Source organism: Leptosomus discolor, chromosome 15 (genome assembly GCF_034619465.1).
Source record: "Leptosomus discolor isolate bLepDis1 chromosome 15, bLepDis1.hap2, whole genome shotgun sequence".
Lineage (NCBI taxonomy): Eukaryota > Metazoa > Chordata > Aves > Leptosomiformes > Leptosomidae > Leptosomus > Leptosomus discolor.
This window is the reverse complement of record NC_141405.1, coordinates 12252091-12268004: the sequence shown is the minus strand read 5'-3', so window position 1 is coordinate 12268004 and position 15914 is coordinate 12252091. Positions and strand designations below refer to the sequence as shown.

At 39.2% G+C, this 15914-nt stretch overlaps 1 protein-coding gene across 1 annotated transcript in view; it reads right to left on the bottom strand.

Moving 5' to 3' along the window:
• The window catches only part of QTGAL (queuosine-tRNA galactosyltransferase), a 122630-nt gene extending 108338 nt beyond the window's left edge, over nt 1-14292 (bottom strand). The window contains exons 1-4 of the mRNA XM_086473710.1: nt 14212-14292; nt 9918-10034; nt 9690-9789; nt 4588-4652 (exon numbers count right to left, since the gene is read on the bottom strand). Coding sequence (XP_086329836.1) covers nt 4588-4652; nt 9690-9789; nt 9918-10034; nt 14212-14292 — 363 coding nt within the window. The remainder of the gene's footprint in view (nt 1-4587; nt 4653-9689; nt 9790-9917; nt 10035-14211) is intronic.
• Nucleotides 14293-15914: the final 1622 nt, after the last annotated feature.

The window sequence follows — 15914 nt, the reverse complement described above, 5'->3', positions numbered from 1 at the left end:
AGTAAAATCCTCACCGTCAATTCCAAACACTCACTTCACTAATAAACAGATGAAGGTATATGCAGGGAGAGGTTATGGCAACCAAATTCTGAAGGTTTACTTCTTCATTTATGAAACAGAAAATTAAGATTTCACATTCCAGACAGAGGCATTGAATCTGTTCTTAACACATGTACTTCTTTACAGAACAATAAAAGGAATGATGCCTTCAAGCACTCGTAGTTTGATTTTTTGGTGCTTGTTAGTGATTCAGAAACATACACACTTTCCTGGCTAGAAGGGGCTTCTGGTAATGGAGTTCACTACATCCACCTACCGCTATTTGAGCAACAGCTTATTTCAGTTTTTAAATCAGAGGATCACATTTGCAAGGAATAGCATGTTGAAACAACAACAGAAAGCAAACACATGGTCTGATCACTGCTCCATTTCTCAAGTTATACAGATGTTAATATGAAAGAAATTAAGAGTATTTCAAAAGTTTCTTGGTGCCTATAAGGTATAATGGTAACTAATAAGAAATTCATCCTTCCAAAACCAGCAAGATATGGAGACTGTAAAAACAAGCAGCTATGTTTGTAACTGAAAGCTAGCTTGAAGGCTGGAGTCCCTGAAACATCTACCACATCTGGTTAGCGAAGGTCCGACCACCTTCTTCCGAGAGCTTTATGAATACCCCCTCAATGAAGTGGTTTTGAACTTGAAACTCAAGAAAAGCATGCAATTTCACAGCAATTAAGAATTAACATTCCCAACTTAAATCACAAAGCAAATCTCACATACGGAAAGGCACAGGTCAGCAGCTGCCAATTCAAACATGGAAATGCTGATTCTGGTGGTCCACCCTCGCTTTTGGTGAATAAAACTGAACTGTTTCCCTGTGCCATTCTCAACTATTAGCACGCAGTGACACTGTGGCAACATGGTTTAGAGTCACCTCTTTGAACTGGCTAAGAATCCCAGAAACCGCAATACATTGCCAGCTCAGCCTTTCAAAAGACTAACACAAGTGTGTCAAGGACTCAAGTGAATATGACTGGGTTTGAAATACTCCAGGTCAAAAAAAGACACATTTTTATATTTCTTCTTTAATAGTCAGGAACCTTCCAACAACACATTGATTAAACCTGAAATAAGGGGAAACTACACAGATTAGGATGAAATGAAAGCATGTTCCTTTTTAAAGAAACACAGTTCTATACAAGTACAGGCATGTTTAACTGAATGTCAATGAAAACAGCAGTTCAAATCAGAAAAAGGAATTTTTAGTGTAAGAGTTCTGCTGTGCTACAACTGAGTGAATGATTCTAACAAAGGTGGTAAGCACCCCAGAGAACTGAAAGGAATGTTACAATAAAATGCAGCTGGTAGATAAAGTCACAACTGCAGACAATCTGAAGAAGAGCAAAGCTAACAGTGAAAAGTATTTACATAATAATCTTATTTTATTATCATTATGACCAAGATTTTCTGAGACTATAAATGTTACATATGAACAATTTGTTAAGTATCTTCAATTTTTCTGCTTGTTTTCCTGGTGGGAAAAAATGCCTCAGTAGCTTAGAGGTGAAATCTGTAACAACAACCACAGCGAAAAAACCTCCATAATAGCTATTAGTCAAACAGCTGCCACTTCATACTAGAATAGGCTGATCAAATTCTGACAGTTCTGAGCTCTGTAACCTTTTTTTCCACATTTCTTCCCAATTTGTTGTCCTCACAAATCTGTGTTGAGAGACATAACACAAGCAGCTTGACTCCAGCTGGAATGGCAAGCAAAACAGTCTCTCTGGAGCCAGTACTTCCAAAGATGCTCCCAAATACGCTTGTACATTCATTTCACTCAAACTGAAATGAATGTACAAGCAACCACAGCATATTTCCCCACCTATATGAAATGCAGACAAACGGCTGACCCAGCTCCACTTCGCTCCATATCCACCTATAGCAAACCTGAAGCTATGGCTGCACTGCTGAAGGTCAATTCCCTGGCATTACTGCAGCACATTCCAAAAGGCTGACATCAACATTCCTTCCTAGAGAGCTCGATACTGGGCTGGTGACTGAAATGAAGAAGGTAGGTGGCGTGTAGAAGCGGAGTTGTTGTTGAACAGCTGGCAACATCTGTGTTTCAGCTATTAACACACAACATTTATTAACTACAGCCAAAATATTGAGCAATTTTTAGACTTGTAGCAGTTTCCACATTCGCTTTATTTCTTCCAATCTGTTTTCAGCAAAAAACAGTAGTCACGAGGAGAGACAGTAGAAAATACATTTAAGTGATGCCAATCATTTAATATTTCTTTGGTATCAAAATTAGGCTTCTGATAGTTCAGAATGCCTTCTATTTGGAAGCATCTAGCTCAGCAGCAGGAACAGAAATGCATAGAACAGAAAATCTTAGTAGCTTCTTCCAAGCTTATCCACACTAAGTCATAAAATTCTCAAATCACTTTGAGCAGGTCTTAATTATATTAAATATAAACTTACGCTAATGATAACATTGCAGAAATCCAAAATCATCACCTGTTACATTCCTTAATAGTTGTAATTTGTTTCCCTGATGTTTTCTTATCCTGCACAGCTAATCAGCAAATAGAAACAACTATTTGCATGAAGATGCAAACTGTATAAACACCATAAGGTAAATCACAAATTCAGAATTCTGAAGACATCTCTACAAAAATATTCATTAATTTCATTTAAAGAATTTAATTTTCTAGATTACTGGTAGTGATTTACAACCAACCAGATCTGTCTGGACTGAAAAGAAAGACTAATTCAAAATTTACTTCAGTAATTTATTCTATACAGACTTGAGATGGAAGAGATAAAGCTCCATGGGACAAGAGAATAGTAGGTTAATTCCTCACTCATGCACACGTGGACTCAGCTAACTTCAGTCAACATAAGTATGTACGTAACTCATCTGGCATATCCCCTGGAATGCCCCACACAATGTGCTATCTGTCCAAGCCTGGAATACCTGAACTTTGCAAATCATAAGATCTAATTTTTTTTTTTTTTTTTTTTTAGATATGTAAACAGCCTCACTGACTCACAAAATAGGAGAGTTAAATCCATGGAATCATTCATACAAATTATATGGACTTGGGTTTGTGTTGACCTCAAGTAAAGCGAAAAGAACTGGATCCCAAATTCATTCATCTCAACAAAACTGGCATTGCTCCAATTACTTCGTGGCATAATTTATGAAGTCTCTACACTCTTTCAAAATCTGATGAGTCAGGTGATCAAAAACAGAGCAGTGAATTTTGTGGTCATACTTCCTCAAAATAATTTGTTTATGGAATAGACACTGACACTTGGTGCTGGACATGAAATACTTACTTTTTGATGTATGAGAAACTGACCTTTCCAAAACCATTAATCTGTATATGTGATTGTGAGTTCTGTGCATTCAATGGACATTCAAAATTTTGCTTCTGAAATATGCATATATACCCATATGTATAGATATTGCATTTCAAAGCTTCACCCTTCCCCATAAAGTTATATACAAAGATTTACATGAAATAGACTCTGTAAAACAAACAAACAAAAAACCCAAATCAACAAACTTAGAGGGAAACTAGGACAAACTCAAATAAACTCACTTAAAAAGGCACGTTGTGTTGCTAAATACGGTAATAATAAAAGCAAAAATAAAGGCCACCAAAGCCACCTGCAAAACTTAATTCCTTGAATGGTAAGACGAGAAGTTTCTGCTGCATTGCCATGGGTCAGAAGAAACATACCAGCACTGAACTGTCTTGCAACAGTACACTGATTCATTCGCAAAATCTTAACATGCGAATGAAATGGAGTTTGCAAACTGAAAGATCACCCAAATTAAAACCTGTGTGGTTATAAGGTTGCCAAGTTTACATCCCTGCTCTCATGACACTTTCTAACAAATACAGACAATCATAACATGAAGCTGAATCCTACCTGAAAACCTACACTTTCAGCAGCCAATTCATCCTAGTACTACACTAACCGTAGTTCAGTTCCAACTCAGAGGAAAGAATCAATCTTCAGGTGAAATTACATGAGATCAGTGAGCCTTAAAGGTCCTGCTCTTCTTGCCTGATCCTAGCCACATGGCACCATTCCTCAGATCAGCTATGCCCATTTGTGAAACCCTTCACTGCATATTTAGCTGCATAAAGTCCGATAGTTATCTGTGGGTTAGCGAGCTGAATGGGTTCACAGACGGTACCCAACAAAGGACAGAAAAGAAAAGAATTCAAGGTGGAAGGTGAGACCTCTCCTATTTTGCATCAAAAAGCCAGTAGATTAGTTCTTAGTTTCTCATCAATATAATTTTCTGAAGAATGTGGGAAAGAAAAATCCTGAAAACAATAAATACCAGCCTTGCCCAACCCTGCTCACAGTGGCTTGTGAAATCCAATAGGCTCAAAGAATGGTGTAAGGCTGTCGGCTGTGCACGGGTTGGAAGACAGCTTCACGTTTAACACCCAAACACCTTTAAACAGCTTGTCTTTAAGGCAAAGCACAACTGCATTAAAAATAAAAGAATTCTATTGACAAAACTAAGTTAGACAAAATGCATTAACTTACTGAATCCAGAAAGCAGAGATAGGTTCCTGAGCTCTGAATTACTGCTTGATTTTTAGCAAATCCAACTGTTGAGAAAACAAAGATAAAATTACGTGGTAGTTTTGACCTTTGTATTTTTTTGAATCTACAGTCAGGAACAGATGAAAGGAAATACAGAAATCAGTATCAGGTATGCAATTTTTCCATACTTAAAATGAGATAATTTGTAAATATTTAAATAGTATGCCTATTGCAGTTGTCTTCTCTGAGTGATTATCACTTGTATGTGTTCGAATTCTGCCACCAAGCAGAACTGGACTACTTTTGCCAGCCCTCCCCAAAGATCTAATATGTAACATAGATCTTGAAGAGGCCGGCTACCCAGGTTTCACATCCAGTACCTCCATCATGGAATCACAGAATGGTTTGGGTTGGAAAGGACCTTTAAAGGTCATCTAGTCCACCCCCCCTGCAAAGAGTAGATACTGAAAACCCTTGGCTGTGTCTATATTCATCTCTTAAGTCATAACAAATAGTAACATATCACAAAAAGGCAAAGCAAGAACAACAGATTGCTAGGCAACTTGTCCTTCCCATCACGGTACCATGTCCTCAGAAAGACCAAAAAAAAAAAAAAAAAAATGCTGTTCCATTATGCTTGTTAACTCTAAAGTATGCAAATACCAAAGCTTCATGCACCATTTCTGTAATGGCACCCGTAACGCACAGGGGAGCCAAAGCAGAAGAATATATGTACAAGGAGCACAAACCTGGCTTAGTTATACCACAACACCTTACACCATCTATGGAAGACCACACAAATATAAACTCAGCCAATGACAACGTTAGCATCTAGGGTCTTTCAGATTCTGACCCCCTGATACTTCTTGAATCTTTTACCAAGCCAATTCAGGAAGCTGAAACAGAAGAAAACCTTTTTGTCAGCTTAATTTCTGAAGCAGATGACAGCACTGGAGGGTCCAACAAATGGCAGAGTTGGAAAAAAAAGGGGGGGGACACGACGACAGGAATACACAGCCAAGGGTAAGGACGGGACTGCAGCAACCAGCAATGATGAACTCAGCGTACCACTGAAACACACCTGCAAGGTAGGAGGGTTTATATGGGATAATTTTTGTATGTAGACAAGGTCTACCTAAGAACATTCTGGTCTTTGAGGTCTTCTCCTGGGCAGCGTTAGAAGAAAAGACCATGTGCTATACAAATTCCACTTGGTCATAGATGTAACATTTAAGCTTTGTTTAAAGTATTAATGAAACCAAGTCATGGAATCCAGCAAAAGATTGCCCTGACATACAAAGCAAATGATGTGAAGATACCCAATACTGTGGGGGTTTTATTCTTTCATGGAAAAACTGGAAATGTAAAGCCAGAAAACCTCACCATGAAGAGGAGCAGGATAATTTTAATATTGTCCCTAAAGTTCCTGATTTTCATTTCAAAAAAGCAGACTTCTGTAATTCTCTACTGTTTTTATGTGATACAGGTTTAAGTTTGCTCAGGAAACAAATTTAACTGGGCTCAAAGGTTCACTTGGTTTTAATGCACATGCTCCTTGGTGATTTTGCCGAGTTGTCCAAGTACAGAAAAAGACTTATGACTGCATTTCTTACTGCCTCAAAGGAACATTATGTCAGCCACCAACAGAACGCTACTAATAAAGGCTCTTCCTTATAATTGTGTTATTCTTTTCTTGCGTATTTTGAGTATTTTAATCCTCATCTTCTCTTCATCATGGATTTCTTGGACTTTAATCTTACAGTATATTTACATACTACTTTTTATACACCTATGACTATCTGATTCCGCATATACAGTTACTCTCATTCTCCTTCCTATTGGCAGTAAAGAAGCAGCTGGCAAAGCCAGTAGCTACCACAACAGCAGAGCTGAATCCTGGCACAAGCAGTTTTAGTGGGAAACAACTGATGCAAGTTAGCAGGTCTGGACATGTCAAACAAGCAAAACCCTAATGCTGTGGAGGTCCTTACTAAAGCAAGGGGTAAAACAACAGGATAGAACTAAATTTGCCTTACATCAATCAAATCACTACGCTCATGTATCATTACCAGCTGGAAAGCAGCCTGCGCTTACATTTCCATGCTCTCATTAGTATACCCCAACATTTCAACAACCGTCAATAGAAAATAACGAGGGACTAGGAATCAATAACGTAAGAGAAAAGTGAAGGAGACTCAAAAGCAACTACAAGATGACAATTGCATTACCCTGTGAACTTTCTGGAATATTTCAGGTCTTCTTTTCAAATAAAATTTTAAATAAAATCATTAAATACTTGATATTCATTATGAGAAAAAGTTGGAAAATACTTCTTTCTAAGATTAAGACAGAAGCCATCCTGAAGCTTTTCATATACTAGCTATATTTTTAGAAGGGAGAGAAAATAGATATATTTTAAAAGACATTAATAAGAGATATTACTCCCTGCGGAAGAAACTAGATATTAAAAATTGTTTCACCACAACAAATCCTACATTTGGCATGAGTAAAAAATTTTCTTTAATATTACTCCACTGAACAAAATCAAATGTTTGTGCCAGGTCTCTGAGTTTTGTAAGGCCTGCTTACTTGGTGAAAAGAGCCCGTTACCATGGTTACAGCCGTAAAAACTTAAGCCTCGGTGAGATATTAACATTCCTCACTCTTGGAAAGAAAAAGGTTTCCTTTTTTTAGGCAAGTGACCCTTTCTTTTTTTCTAGGTTCCCCCCCTTTCTTTTACATGTTAGAAAAGAATCAGAAATAAATCCTAATCTTGTGTAAATAGTTGAAGATGTGAAGCCTGACTAGTACATTGTTTCTGTACCAAAGCATCTTCTTTTAAAGGGAAGACTCCTTACAGTTGTAACTAGCCCTTACCATAATAAAAGTAAATCACTGAAAGCAAACAAATACTATGGGTTTCAAGTAACCTGCTCCTAAAATGTAACAACCATGAAGAAAAGATGCCCTCATTTTAATGGTGACCTGAGAGCAACTTACACATGAATAAGCTTGGGTTTGTTCAATTTTTTTTTTAAACGAACTATGCATTTCATACTACTATTTAAAACAATGCTCAGAGCTGCATCCCCCGCCCCCAATTTATTAAAGACTTGTTCAGGTTTCAGCTATCCCAACGCTGACAAATGCACATTAAAATAAAAAAATAATCTGACATATCCCCAACGGCACAATGTTCTCCTTGTAGTTCACAACTCCAACTTGGTTTTAGGTTCCTTTTCGTAAAGCGCAAAGGTGAACAGACTTAGGAATCATAACAGAAATTATTGTCAAGACACTGCACCTGTCCTTGCAAACTAAAACTAGTTTACACACAATGAAATCAACACTCTATTAGAAACAAGACTTTATACATAGAAAATGTTTTATGAAAATACAAACTAAATAACAAGATGTTATTAACAAAAACAATACCAACCAACTTTCCTAAGTACCATAATTAACAACCTCTGGTATTATTCTTTGACTTTTTTCCCTGAAAAATCACAACCTGCTTAGCTTCTAGACCATCAACTACTAAGAGAAGTAAGATTGGAAAAGAGACTGATCATCCAATAGTTGAGTGGGGGAAAAAAGAAGATAGATAAATTTCCAGGAATACAAGCGATTCTTGACATTGCTCAACCCCAGCTTTATCAGTTGCTCAAAAGAGAAGAATTCCCTCTACAAACCTTGTCTGTCTTTTGTCATCACCAGCTCAATAATGCTAATATTACAAGTCGCACTGTCAAAACAACACAAGCTCATGCTGGAGATACTAAAATACTAAAAATATTTATAGTAACAGTTATGCTGTGCTACTTCAGCATTGCTAGGTCTGACAGCTGTTTAAAAAACAGCTTTAAAGAAGTCTATAGTCAAAAGAAACGACAGTAAATAAAGCCAGGGGGCTATACCAAGTTGCAGAAGAATTCAGTGCACAAACTCCAATTTATTTGCATGTTTCAACAACGAGATGAAAATTAAGCCTTCTGAAACACAACTGGGCTTTTCATAACAAGATCTTTTCGAGGAAACTGTAAGAAGCCTAGGTTTCTTTCCAGTTACAAACAAGACACTTTGTTAAAAACCAGAAACGCACCAGTTTTTGTGTTTCAGTGTTTCCAAAGTGTGCCTTTTAAGTGAGACAATTTGAAAGACACCAATTTGGAACCAGATTTATATCAATTCCTACCTGTCTACTCATTGTCACAAAATCCAGAACAATAGAAACATTAGTTATACAGCTCCCACACAAAATGTGAGCACACTGCTCTGCTTGCTTTTCCCGTTCTCCTTCAGAACACAGACATGATCTTCCAACTTCAACGCCATTCAACACCAGCTTCTTCAAAGAGAAATAGACCTTTATTTCCATTTTACATTTTAGCAAGTCCACTAAAACATAAACATAAAAAAGCAAAGCAAGCAAAAAACCCCACCTGTTGGAAAGATTCGCTTATCTCCTCCATAGGCAAATGTAATTCCGATTAGCATGTGAATCAATAGGGAATCAGGCCATACACCTCTCCGGTAGCTCACTGAACATATTGGTTTAGTCCTTTGTGTAAATACTTAGGAGTTTAGCAAGAGTTTTTAGCTCACATCAAAACTATTCTGAAACCTCTGTTTTGATACGATCATCAAAGGGATACCAAAAATGTATTTCACTATTTCAGGTTCTGTTCTACAACATCGAACGATATGCAATTACTTTTTAAATCTTTATGTAAGAAATTTTGGATTTCCTTTTTCTTCAAACCCATCTCCTGAAGATAAATCAGCTATCAGAAAGCCACAGTAAAATTGTAAGCATTAACAACATTGTGTATACTACAATTAAACAAAATTCTTTTGCAGAGTAGAGCACAAGTGTTAAGCGAAGTTCTTCTTTCCTGGACATATAAACAAATTCTACAGAGCCAAACCCAACAGGGCCAAACTCTAAATTGGAATGAGGTTTTGAACAGGGAGCTCTGGAAAACAGTGTGGGTTTTTTCCATTGCAATGCAAGTGGCTACAAAGATACTTTTCAAACTAAAGAACAAAAGATACCTGGGATAACAACCCAACTCTCGAAAAATTACTACTGAGCTACATACCGCCTCCAGGTTGAGATGAATCATTGCTACCAATGATTACTGGAACACCAGCACCTTCCAACTTGATCTTCCATTTTTCAATTATTTCAGCTGAACCATCCTAGAAGAACGATGACGAAGATGCAGCTGCTTTAACTTGTATGGTGAAACAAACACAGCCCAAACCAAACATTCCTAACAGAGACAGTACTTATTTGGACAGTATTTTAAATAAGATCTGAAACATACCTTACTGGCATCGTTAAAAACTGACAGCTCCATGGTTTCTTTAAAATCTTGTTCCCAAACTGACTTCAAGCATTCATCTAACCAGCATTCACTATTGTGAACAGGCACAATGACAGACTACAAAAAAAAAAAAAAAAGAAAAAGAAAAATACAAATATATGTCAGTAAGCATTATTTTTGTTTATTTACAGTTTAAGAATATTCATTAAAAAGGAGAAGTGCCAGATCCTTCTGAAACCAACTTTCACAAAAAAGTCATCTTAAAAATATCAAAATAGGCAAAGATCCTTTATTTTCATTATAAATATATGATTTGCTTTCTTCTTTATCAAACTTTTTTTTTTTTCATTTTTTGAGCTCTGCAAGATGGCTTTTGGTAGATCTCCAAGGAAACAAAAGGGACTACTGAACCAAAAATGCTAACAAAACATCTACAAAACCACACTAAGCTGTTTCCAGTATTCCTGCATTTATTACAACACTCTTGACTTCTGTCTTCCATTAATGCCTCTTACTCATCAATTTTTCTTCAAACTTAATACCTAAGCAGAGATGTGCACATATGCAGCACACACCCTGGGGCTCTAGTGAAGTTTTAAAAAATTATTCTACCTAGAACTGCTGCAAAGCACGTTAGAAGATGACACATGACATCGTTCCACAGTCTACCATTTCCATCGCAGGCTTTCCTGTTGTAGCTCCTTCGGTTCAGCCACATACACACAAAGCATGAAAATCTGTCCAAAATGTTTTAAAATTGGTTAGAAACCAGAGATGAGGGATTTCTCTGTGCAGTTACTCACCACTGTTGTAATTACCCCAAAAAAGCCAACGAACCTCCAAATTCTTTCAGTATCTCAATAAAGAATACATTCCATTCACAGAATGCAAAGTCCTAAGAAATTAGCCCAGTAATACACTGGCTACATTTGTAGAGGAAGAGTCCAAACCCCTACCTGTTAAGGTAGCCTACAGATGGGGAACGTAAGGCAAAGAGCGTAAGGAACTTGTAAAAAGTCTCACGGGACATTTTAAGATGTTCCTAGAAACAGAACTTAAACTCCTTATCGTGTGGTGTAACCATATAAGCATAGTTTGAAGAAACAGAGGATTAGTTCCTTTTGTGAGCATGTGAGACTCTTAAGAAACAAAACACCAGGAGAATACTGAAATCGAATCATTCAAGATCTGGTGCCATGTGAGTACACGGACACTGTGCGAACCCACACAAATACACACAGTAGGCAGATCTTGTGGACACTGAGGAGTGTATTTTTGGTTTTTTTACAGAGTACGATGTATGTACATGCAGGTATTACAGAGTATGATGTATGATACAACGATTAACAAATAAGAAACTTAACATTTCACAGTAAAATAAAAAAACTATACTTGTCTAAAACGAATGAACATCCTGATCTTTGGCAGGATGCTGTAACAGGTGAAAGGGGTATTTAAAATTAGTTGGAGGATTTTAAGCAAAGGAGGTCTTTGACTTCTGTTTTGGAGAGATAAATGAGTAAAATAAGGAGAAATTAAAAAACAAAAATGTGAAACTGATTACCAAATAATTACAATTACAGCACACAGACAAAAAAAAATACTTCAGAATTGTCTGAGTAGTTGAGACTAAAAAATAAGCAAAAATCTGAGATTCTAAACCAATATATTCCATCTATTCAGGATTCTAATATCATTTATGTCTAGATCGTAACTAAAATACAACCCTATACATTCATACTAATCAATCTAACGAATTCATTCAGAAAGAAAAGGGCTCTCCAGTTCTTCCAAGGGCAATATAACCTAGCTACAGTTTTGCCCAACCAGAAAAATAAATTATTTTCCAATTTGTTTTCTAATTAACTTAGTAAAAATTTGACTATGCCATCACAAACTAGCTTGAGATTGACGTGAAAACTGTAAAACTGGAACTTCTTTGCGTTTTTTCCGTAATGAACTCCTGTTTTAAGTCCGGACAGCAGTGGAAAATATCAAGATTACGTTTGGACCTCTCTGTTTAGTTTGAACTGAAAACAGAAAAAACAGCACTTTAACGGCAGCACATAAATACCTGATGGCACCAACATACTCTGAACTCAACAACTCTTAACGTATTAGCTTACTGCTGAACACACTACTGTGAGCACGTTCCACTTCCACAAAACTATCACAACGTTGAGCTAGACGCCTGCCAAAATAAGGTACAGAGCTGAACTGCTGATGACACTCCTGTGTAAAACCTGAAAAATTAACAGATCCATACAAATAACTGTACACAGCAGTATGATTAAAATAACATCATACACTAAAGGTTCCTTGGGTTCTACAGTTCTTACTCAGTTTAACATTTTTCTGTGGGTTTTTTTTAAGCCAAAGATAAATGAAAACCACCGCAGAGCTAAACTTTCAGTTCTCCCTGGTTCATTTCTACATTTCTAGCCCGGCCTAAAAGTTGCAGCTGGTACTTGACCTGAACTAGGCATTCAGAAATTGGCCTGTATCATCCTGTGACTGTTATCAGAACACTTCGATCTCTTTGGTTCATTTAAAGAGGGAAAAACATGAACCAGGGCACTATTTCACTTACAGGTGCAGACTCACAGTAAAAAAAACAGCTGGTAGTAACCTCAAGACACTGAAGCTATGTCTCCTGTCCCAAAACAAGATCAACTGCAGCTATATCATTGCTGACAAGCCATAATCTCCAAGGACAGACAGAAACACCAACCTTGCTAAGGCGATCTCTGAAAGCAGGCATAAGGGAGACCTGGAATAGTGTTCCCAATGTCTGAAGTCCTTCTGCTGCAGACTATGCCAATTACTACTTCTCAATTCCAGCAGAGATTATTATTCTAGTACTCTTTGCAAAAGCCTTTCATATGTTTGAAGACTGCTACCATAGCAGTGAACTACAGAAATATGCACTAAGCTCTTTCAAAGTAATTTTGAGTCAACATAAGGACATAAATTGAAACAACTAATGTATTTTTGTCATTATAAGATCAACTGAGTCAGAATTATAATTTCATTAGCTGAGACTGTTTTACAGCAGAATCCAACAGAGGAGCATGTTCATGGCCTACGAGCCAAGTTCAACAGTTAGAACACAGAACTATGAATCAGATCTGGATTTGAGCATTGTGACGCTACCTGGTTTTCCCTGAAATTCACACATTCTAGACTAAGACCTGAAGCGATTTGAAGTATTTTTAGTAACGTAGTTTTGCCATCACTAAGCTGAAGATAATGATATTTGGCTTTTGAATTTTGCTGTATGGCAAAAATGACAGAATGCGAAATGGTTAACAGGTAGTTCAATCCCCTTTCTTCTATAAATGTATTACTCAACCAAAAAACTCCCTTCCTCCCTCAGCTAGACCACTGAAAAACAATACATCAATCACAAGATTGAACAGAAGTAGAGAAATATGAGGCTTTTAAAAAAAAAGTGTCAGAAACTCTGCAACTGAATGTTTTGCACCCAAGAAACCTCGTTTCTGGCATTGCCACAAGCATCCTCCACTAATATTTATGACAAACAACTCCTAAGTGAAAACTTATTTTCAGTTTCCACAAATGTAATTTCAAGTAAGCTCCTACCTGCCTCCAATCTGAATGTGGAAAATAAATTTTAAAAATCACTTAACACCACCAAAGACTTTATAAAAGTCAGAAATTTCAACAAAGTTTTCCTATAAGTCATTATTCCAAACCACTTTGAAACTCATGGCTGTTGGCAGAAACGTACTAATTTTGTCAAATCTCATCTACGGGATACTTTAAATAAACCCAGAAAGATTTTCAGGCCACAAACTTTGACCTGCCTTTAGGATCTGAGACCCTGTGAAGTTGTTCAACTTGCCCATTGATCTGTATGATTTGCTTTTCAGACGTTTGCCTCGCTAAATCTAAACTGCTGCCAAACCACATCAGTTGTATGTGTATGAATTTGTAACAGAAAAACTAAATTAAAAAAAAAAAAAAGGTCAGAGGAAGTAACAAAAGAATGAAGTACTGTAGGAGAATTTTAAAACTCTTTTCAACCGCCGTGTAAGCGGCCATGCCCGGCCTCCACTCGCAAGGCCAGCCAGCACAGGAGCGGGGCCGGCAGCCCCCCAGGAAACCCCCGCCGCTCTCCTCCGCCGACGGCAGCACCTACAAAACCCCGGAGGCCAAAGCACGCCGGCGGCAGCCCGGCTCGACCGCCCCAGCCGCTCAGCGCCTTCTCCTTTCCCCAGAGGGCCGCTCGCCGCCCGCCAGGCGCCCCCTCCCCGCCGCGCCTGACACGTACCACCTGGACGGCGCGGCCTGGCCCCGCCGGCGGCCGCGGGGGGGCCACGGGGCTCCCGCCGGCTCTCCCCGCCTCCGCCATGGCCGCCTCCGCCCCTCAGGGAGGGGGGGCGCCCCTCGCCCTGTAACGCCCGGGGGGCGGCGGCTGCCTCACGCCCGCCTCCCCCCGCTCCCGGCCCGGCCCCTCCGGCCTTCCCCGGCGCGGGGAAACCCCGGCGGGAGGAACAACGACCGAGCAGGCGGCCGGAAAGGCCGGAAGCGGCGCCGCTGCGCGACAGTCTAGGCGGGCGGCGAGCAGCGAGGCGCTGCGGCGGGGGGAGGGCCGGGCGGCCCTTCCAGGGGCGGCTTCGCCTCCGGGCTGGCGGGAGTCCGCCGGGGCCGCAGGCCGTGCCGCTCGCTCGGCCAGAGGCTGCTCCGGGGCGTTTTAAAGCTTTAAAGCGCTGCTCCTGGCTGCGTGCGCGGGGTCAGCTCCGACGCCGCCGCGGCCCGGCTCGGGGTGCGCTGGTCAGGCCGTGGCAGGGCTGAGGGTCCTGCCTGCGAGGCCACTGACTTCTTAAATAAAGAAACCTGCCTGCGGTTTCCCAGATGTTCTCTAATTACATTTTTCACTTGTATCTCTCCAGTCAGCACTTTCCTTGGTCTGTTCGGTGCTACCAGTGCCTTTTTTATTTTTTAATAACCTTTAAAACCAGGAAAAGCCTTGTTGGTGATAATGATATCATGATTCATCATTTACATGCTGAAACTATGACTGTGCAACAGCTTATTCCTTTGAAAGTATTCACAACTAAAAGGGATTGCAAGACCAGGCCCTATACAACAACCTATTCAGAATTTTTTAAATTTGCACAAAGCAATCTTTGTTGAGCAAAATCCTGAGATTATCCCTTGTTTATCTGAAGAGCCTGTTAAACAGCTAGACAATTCAAGGAGCAAACAGAGCAGAGTTATCTTAAAATGTTTGTTGGCACACAAATCTGAGAACTGAGGAGGTGAGGAAGACAGCCAAGCAGTAATTCACCCTTGGAATCTATTTCAAATTATCTACACAGCTTCTCTCCATCCGAGTTTAATCTCTCTGTGAACAGCACTGCTAAATATGATCATTTCTGGCGACGAACACTGCTAGCACTTTTATGTTGCCTGCATACCTTGCTTTATCTAAGAAAGTGTAGCAGAGTATTGCTTTACTTGCGCTGAACCAAACAAAAGTCCTAGTCAGGGACCAGCGCCTCATTATGCGAAGCAGTCTACAAAATGCAGTGCAAAGCCCATGCTTCCTTCCCTGAGGAAAACAGAGAACCAATCAAAACCAGCAGAAATGTTTTCTAAGTTATGTTCTGTAGCTGACCAGAGACGGTAATTAAATACAAACATCTACTTAAAATATGATTTTCATTTGGGGGGATTTTGGACAGACTTTTAAAGGCCCACAAGCATGCAAAAACTATTCAGTGGGATTCTCAGCACGATCTGGGCATCTAACTTCCATTGTGAGTGTCGTTACCTACTGGCCTTTGAAAATCTAGCAGGCATTTCTGTGTTCTTGAGCAACTAAATAGTTTTCAAAATACAGTCCATTGTTTCAGCGCCTTTTCCTCTTTCATGTGGATGAGAATGGAAAGAGATCTCCTAATGCTGTCATGACAAACTCATTTAGAAGCAAGCAAAAATGGTTTGGTCCTAGTTGTACTTCCAGTTGCT